This window comes from Bufo gargarizans, chromosome 8 (assembly GCF_014858855.1).
Source record: "Bufo gargarizans isolate SCDJY-AF-19 chromosome 8, ASM1485885v1, whole genome shotgun sequence".
Taxonomy (NCBI): Eukaryota; Metazoa; Chordata; class Amphibia; order Anura; family Bufonidae; genus Bufo; species Bufo gargarizans.
This window is the reverse complement of record NC_058087.1, coordinates 91,991,565-91,998,854: the sequence shown is the minus strand read 5'-3', so window position 1 is coordinate 91,998,854 and position 7,290 is coordinate 91,991,565. Positions and strand designations below refer to the sequence as shown.

Below are 7,290 nucleotides of genomic sequence, written 5' to 3'. Positions count from 1 at the left end.
TTTTGCTGATTTAAACAGTTCTATAAACCCTACATGAAAAGCAACCAATTAAAGTACAGCCATACTGTATCACACAAAAAGGATCACATATAATGAACCTTTATTGTGAACAGAGTTCATTTGCATGGAGAATGCAGTTCAGCCGCATGACTTGTCATATATAAAGTTTCAGAACCACAGTATTAAAGCTGTGAACACTTAGAACACTTGACTCTTCATATCATGGGCAAGGTAAATAAGAAACTAGCGCATAGATTGTACATATATCTATATAGATACACAACAAAAGTATCACACTTGTTTTGAAATTTTACAGTACTTAATAAAACAACATTTATTGTTATTTTGAATATTAGCTAAATATTTTACCTCTGGTTCTAACATCAGCAGTAGATTATTATTGCATTGGATTCCATTTTTTCAACTATTGTTTCTTAACAGATCATTTTTTACGAAGAAAGGAACTTTCAAGGAAAGTCGCATGAATCTTCAGGAGACAATGCAGATTTGCATGCTTTTATTGCTCATTGTAACTCAATACGGGTAGAAAATGGATGTTGGGTAATCTATGAACGTTCTAATTATATGGGACATCAGTACTACCTTAAAAGAGGAGAATATTCTGACTACCAGAGCTGGATGGGTTTGAATGACTCCATTAGATCTTGCCATTCAATTCCACATGTAAGTGTTAATTTTCTGATGAACATTAATTACATTCTCTGGTTCATGCAACAGTTATATATTGAGCTTTTATAACATACTCTCATGCGACTATTATAAATTATAATTTGGTAGTTTTCAAAATGTAGAATATCAATGTTTCACCTCAAATTGTGAATCTATATAATTAGGTGTGTCTAAAGTGCACCTACAGGTGAAACTCAAAAAATTTGTATCGTGCAAAGTTCATTTATTTCAGTAATGCGAATTAAAAGGTGAAACTAATATACGCGATGGACTCATTACATGCAAAGCGAGATATTTCAAGCCTTTATTTGTTATAATTTGGATGATTATGGCTTATATAACTTATGAAACCTAATACTCTAATTCAGGGAGTCCTAAATGATCAAGGGCACAAACTCCATGGAAAGAACATGTACTGAGGTAATTTCATCCTTATGCCAGACCTAGACACCCGCACTGGATAATACTTTTATTAAATTCAGTGCAGCCAAACATACAGGAGAGTAAAAACCACTTAGCAGACACATGAAATATACACAATTAGATCCATTCACACGTAGTATTTTTTTTTCTGATTGGAATCCTTCTCTTCTCCATTTGGCAGAGATTTCCATGCTTTTTCAACCCGTGAGTCTTCTCTTCAGAATTTGCTGTCCAGAAAATCTTAGGATCCCCACTTTTCCATCATACTCCTTATCATCCCATCCTGGTGCATTAACATTGTTATCTTGCTGATACCACTAATATTGGACAGTTTTCTCAAATCCTATACTTTAATATTAGCATCATGCAGATAGTTTCATATACATGTACATTACACATAGTGATCCCTAAAGCAATTAGTGCTAGATAGAGTGCTCTCAAAATAATTGTGCCCAGCAAATAGCAAGTATCAGAAATAATAGTGACACGTGAAAGTGTCTTTCATAGTCATAATGCCCACTGATTGCCCCAAAAAATCGTTTTTGCAATATGTTCCCAACATAAATAGTTCTACTGTACCGTGTCCCCAAAAGTAGATTGCTAGGGTGCCTCAAAAATTCCACCAATAGTAATCATTCTCACCCAGAGTGTGCTTATTAGTAAAAGTGTTTCCCATAGTGTCCCCAATAGTAATAATGTTCCCCCAGATTGTCTCCATTAGTAAAAGTGCACCCTAGTGTCTTCAATAGTAATAATATACCTCAGAGTACTCCTATTAGTAATAGTTTCCATAGGGTCCACAAGAGTAATAATACCTGTCCAGAGTTCCTATATTTTTGTAATATTACTCCCTTATAAATTATACACTGCAAACTAGCAGTGGTGGTCGTGCTTGCACACTATAGAAAAAAAAGTGGTGGACTATGCATACTCCCATTGTCCCAGCCACCAGAGAGGCATTTGCTATTTTCCTAAAGTGTGCAAACATGGCCACTGCTGGATTGCAGGGTGGTCATAACCATGGAAACAAGCAGTGTATAATGTGATAGAAAAATTAATCTAGCCAGCAAAGTAAGCAATATGGAAAATCAAAATACATTAGTAAGTATCGTGTATTAACTTTCTCTACGTTATAAATGCCATTTGCAGAAGTGAGACAACCCCTTTAAGTGTGCAAAAAAAAATCTATTACTGATCCACCTTCCGTTCCATGTCCTTTAGTGCTGCAGTGCAGGCTATAGGCATCTTCTGACCTGCAACCTCAACTGCATTGCATATCATTGTGCCACCTGAGCCATATACGGTATCTGCCTTCTCATACACTACTGTTCAGAAGTGACCTGAAGCTTATGAGTTTCAAGGAGCCATAGGTGCCATCAGTATTCAACTGTATCTGCATGCTGAGACTGTGAATATGGTCTATTGCAGTGCTTGCTGATAGTTTTGGGACACTGGGAAAAAGATCTGGGCATATGTCCTGCTAACAATACCATTGCTGTAAATAGAAGATAAGGGGAGAGGCAATGCATAATTGCAGTTACTTTGTCTTGTTATGTCTGGGAAATGTCAAGGTGTACGAGGGGAAAGCTGGAACAGAAGTACAAAGACATGCGATTGACTCAGAGTGCTGAGAACAGCACTAGAATCACTAATGTGCTGAAAAATACTCTTTACTAGTGTTGAACGAGCACCAAAGTGCTCGGGTGCTCTAGCCGAACACATCAGGATGCTCCGGTGCCCTACCGAGCACATGAGTATAATGGAAGTCAATCGGAGTACCCAAGCATTAAACCAAGCACCCCCTGCTCTGAAGAGGAGAGGGTGCCTGGTTCATAGTAAAAGGTCAGAAATTGACTGGATGCATCTTGGACTCCCAGGTCGCTGCTGGGAATGATGTTGTCGAGTAGTATGCTACTTTTACAGACTGACAATAATGCGCACCAAACCGAAGATTAAATCAATTTTAGAGGAAAAATTGTTAGAAAACATTCTTTCCTGTATATTTACTTGTATATAAAGTGCAAGTGCTGCCAAAAATTACAAGGAAGAGGCACTCCGATGCAACCTGTATATCACATAAAGGAGGGCCTCATTCACATTGTGGTACAATTGTTCATGTACCGGGACTCCTACACTCATAAAGCCTATGCACTAAGTGAAAGGGCTGCCAAAAATTACAAGGAACCGGCACTCCAATACACCCTTTGTTACACATGAAGGAGGGCATCATACACAGCTTTAAAAAATTATGATTGATGGCCTGCTGGTGACCCTCATAAACATTTGGAGCAAGGGCCTGCTGATCTGACCATCTAAAACATTATGGACGAGGGCCTGCTGCAGCTTTGGTGACTCTAGATCCATTGGGATGTCTGCCCTATCAACTTTCGATGTTATTTTCAGCTCTAACCATGGTGACCATGGGTAACGGTGAATCAGTGTTTGATTCCGAAGAGGGAGCCTGAGAAACGGTTACGTCTACCACATCCAAGCAAGGCAGCATGTGCGCAAATCACTTATTAGGTATAATTAGGTGAGGGCCTGCAGGTGAGCTGACCCTGTAAAACATTTTAGGCGTGGGCCTGCAGTTGAGTTGACCCTGTAAAATATTTTAGGTGCGGGCTTGCAGGTGAGCTGACCCTCTAAAACATTATATGCAAGGGCCTGCTGGTGAGCTGAACCTGTAGAAAATTATATGCGAGGGCCTGAAGGTGAGCTGACCCTGTAAAAGATTTTAGGTGCAGGCCTGCAGGTGAGCTAAAACTGTAAAAAAATATATGCGAGGGCCTTTTGGTAACCTTACCCTGTAAAAGATTTAAGGTGCGGGCCTGCTGGTGAGCTGACCCTGTAAAAGATTTTAGGTGAGGGCCTGCTGGAGAGCTGACCCCATATAAAATTATATGCGAGGGCCTGCTGGTGAGCTGACCCTTTAAAAGGTTGTAGGATACGGCCTGCAGGTGAGCTGACCCTCTAAAAATAATATGTGAGGGCCTTCAGGTGAGCTGACCCTCTAAAAGATTGTAGGTGAAGGCCTGCTGGTGAGCTGACCCTCTAAAAAATTATATGCGAGGTCCTGCTGGTGAGCTGAACCCCTAAAAAAATTATATATGAGGGCCTGCAGCTGAGCGGACCCTGTAAAACATTATATGCGAAGGGCATATATGCAAGGGCATTATATGCGATTAATAGGCATGTTGATATGATGGAAGAGGAGAAGGAGGATGAGAAAAGGAAGATTCAACCATATACTCATGTTTGTGGTGGAAGGGGTGCATAGAAATACAGTGAATTCAGTACATTATAAACAACACATTTAAAGTGCCTTTATGTTCATCAGCTTTATTCTGGTGGAGTTGAGAGGTCATGGTCAATCTAGGTCTTGTTTATTTTTATAAGAGTAAACCTGTCAGCATTTTCAGTTGACAGGCGGATACGCTTATCTTTTATAATGCCACCAGCAGCACAAAATACCCGCTCAGAAAAAAGCTGGCGGCAGGGCAGGCCAGCACCTCCAAGGCGTAGAGTGCCAGTTTGTTCCACATGTCCAGCTTGGGGTGATCATTGAGGACGTTGACACGGTCTGCTATGTACTCCTTCACCATCTTCCAAAATGTTTCGCTCCTTGTGACACTAGACCGTGCATCAGGGTGAGGGTGCTGGCGTGGTGTCATGAAACTGTCCCAGGCTTTGGAGAGTGTTGTCCTGCCTCTGTTGGAACTGCTGTGTTTTCCCCTTGTCTCCCCACCTCGGTTGGCCAAGGAACTGCGGACACTGCGCCAGCATTATCAGATGGAAATTTTTGTAGCAATTTTTCAACAAGGATCTTCTTGTATTGCACCATTTTGCTTGTCCTCTCCACCAGAGGAATGAGAGATGAGGAGTTTTCTTTGTATACTCTTTGTAGTGGGGAAGGAGAAGGGTGAACAACCAGTAATCAGTGTTGTCTAAAATGCATATAAACACGGGTCATGAGAAAGGCAGCCTAACATGATGTCAGCCATGTGTGACAGAGTACCAACAGGCAAAACTTTGCTGTCGTCATCAGGAGGATCGCTGTCAATTTCCTCATCCTCTTCCTCCTCTTCTGCCCACCCATGCAGAACAGGTGTAATTAAACTTCCATGGGTACTAGCCTCTGTAGCGGAGGCAACCGTCTCCTGCTACTCCTCCACTTCATCGTCCAATTTGCACTGAGAAGACGAACTGAGGGTGGTCTGGCTATCACCTTGTGTAATGCCTTACCCCATTTCTACCTCTTCCACATGCAAAGCCTGTGGATGTGTATGTGCAAACAAATTTAAAAAGGTATTCGGGATGTGGAAACTTTATACAAAAGATATCCCACAGATAATGTCAATGCTATCAACAGCGGCTAATGAAAAATTTCAGGGAAAGTCACAGGTATTTGGGATGAGGAAACGTTATACAGGAGAGGTACCACCGGTAATGTAACTGTCCGCAGCGTCTACGCAAAAAAGTACATTGAATATCACAGATAAATTTTTGAAGCGCACACTTTACCCAGGAGATGTGGTGCAGCTAATGTCACTGTCCGCAGTGGACACTGTCTACAGAAAAAGGACACTGTATGTCACTTATACATTTTTTCAGCGCACACGTTACACTGCAGATCAGAAGCCAACATGGCTACGGAATCACAGTGAGGGCAGTACTTACCTGCACGTTTATTGGCTGCATAGAAACGTGCGGGTCAGAGACTCGAGCATTGCGCTTGAGCACATGCAGTATTCGGCAGCAGTGATGGCCAGTTTGCCGTGTTTGCCCGCAAACACATGCGGGCTGCCATCTTAACTCACTAGTCCTGTGAGGCACAGGTAAGCCCGGTCTGAAACAAATGTGGTCACCGGGAGCAGGCAGTTACTGTGGTCACCAAGCACAGCCCGATGAAGGCCCCCGGCGGCTGTTCTCAGAACTACCTTCTCCCGGTGACCGCATTTGTTTCAGACCGGCTTGCGGCGCAGGCACAGGTAATAGCTTACCTGTGCCTCGCCGGACTTGTGAGTTAAGGTGGCAGCCCGCATGTGTTCACGGGCGAACACGGCGAACTGGACATCACTGTTCGGTAGAATATCGGCATGTGCCGAGCATCAAACTGCTCGAGCCGAACTGGTGTTCGGCCGAGCATGCTCAATCATCACTACTTTTTACTATATGAAAAAAATGGCAGTATCAATCATTTTCTTTTTTCCCCTTTATAGCATCGTGGATCTTACAGAATCAAACTGTATGAGAGAGAAGACTTCCGTGGTCAGATGAAGGAGTATGTTAATGACTGTTCAAATATTAATGATAGCTTCCATACAAATTACATTTTGTCCTGTAATGTTCTTGATGGCTACTGGATTTTTTTTGAAGAGCCTGGTTTTCGGGGGAATCAGTATTTCCTTAGACCCGGTGAATACAGAAGATTTGCTAGTTGGGGATCTCCAAACTCCAAAGTTGGTTCTTTGAAGAAAATTGTGGACTTTTATTAAGTACATTGTGAACCATCTAATGCAAATAAAACCTAATTTGACCTTGCTTCATGATGATTGTATACTAATGACTTAAAACTCAGCATTTACAGCTGCTGGGTTTTTATATTTACAACAATAAATAATGCCCATCTACTGGGACTCAGTAGTAGGCAGCAGCTTGTATAGCACCTCTGATGTCTTTTTTTCCATCATTTCTTGTGCCTATTACAGCGACCCAGGGATCTGCATTAGCAACCAGAGGGAGGAGGTTTCTAGGACCCAAGATTATTATAGCCCCAAGACCAATGCAATGATAATGAGATATGACAATACGTCTTGCATGCTTTCCTTTACAGGGGTGAAAGGTAGGGATATAATCAGTCTATTACACACAAGGAGGACTCAGGAGACAGAAGTGCATTTAAACTGTCGTCCTGCCAGTTTCATTTCTACAGGTTGCATAAAATAAAATCATAAACACAACACCTAGCCTTGTCCAGGCTCTAAATAAACATAAGGTCCCTCTATAGGACGTGGCTGAGCTATCCTCAGTCCAACCAAATAAACACATCCTATGTACAACAACTTGTGATACTTGCGGTTTCCTTACATAGGACATTCCAGGTCTCTAAGAGATATGTGGCTTCCCAATGCTGAGAGAGCAAGTGAATTGGGGAGCCTGCTTAAATAGCATCAGGAG

At 41.9% G+C, this 7,290-nt stretch overlaps 1 protein-coding gene across 2 annotated transcripts; it reads left to right on the top strand.

Moving 5' to 3' along the window:
* Nucleotides 1-222: 222 nt before the first annotated feature.
* LOC122944618 (gamma-crystallin B-like) lies at nt 223-6,608 on the top strand. Of its 2 annotated transcripts, none has more exons than XM_044303080.1 (3): nt 223-231; nt 442-684; nt 6,333-6,608. In XM_044303080.1, exons 1-3 carry the CDS (start codon nt 223-225, stop codon nt 6,606-6,608), a joined length of 528 nt encoding a protein of 175 aa, XP_044159015.1. The 2 variants fall into 2 exon arrangements, with proteins under 2 accessions (XP_044159015.1, XP_044159014.1); XM_044303079.1 differs by having other exon boundaries at nt 442-690.
* Nucleotides 6,609-7,290: the final 682 nt, after the last annotated feature.

Excerpts from the sequence above, each read along its gene's own strand:
- LOC122944618 (XM_044303079.1), top strand. Across the intron at positions 691-6,332 it reads ATTCAATTCCACATGTAAGT|CATCGTGGATCTTACAGAAT; the intron begins GTTAATTTTCTG and ends TCCCCTTTATAG.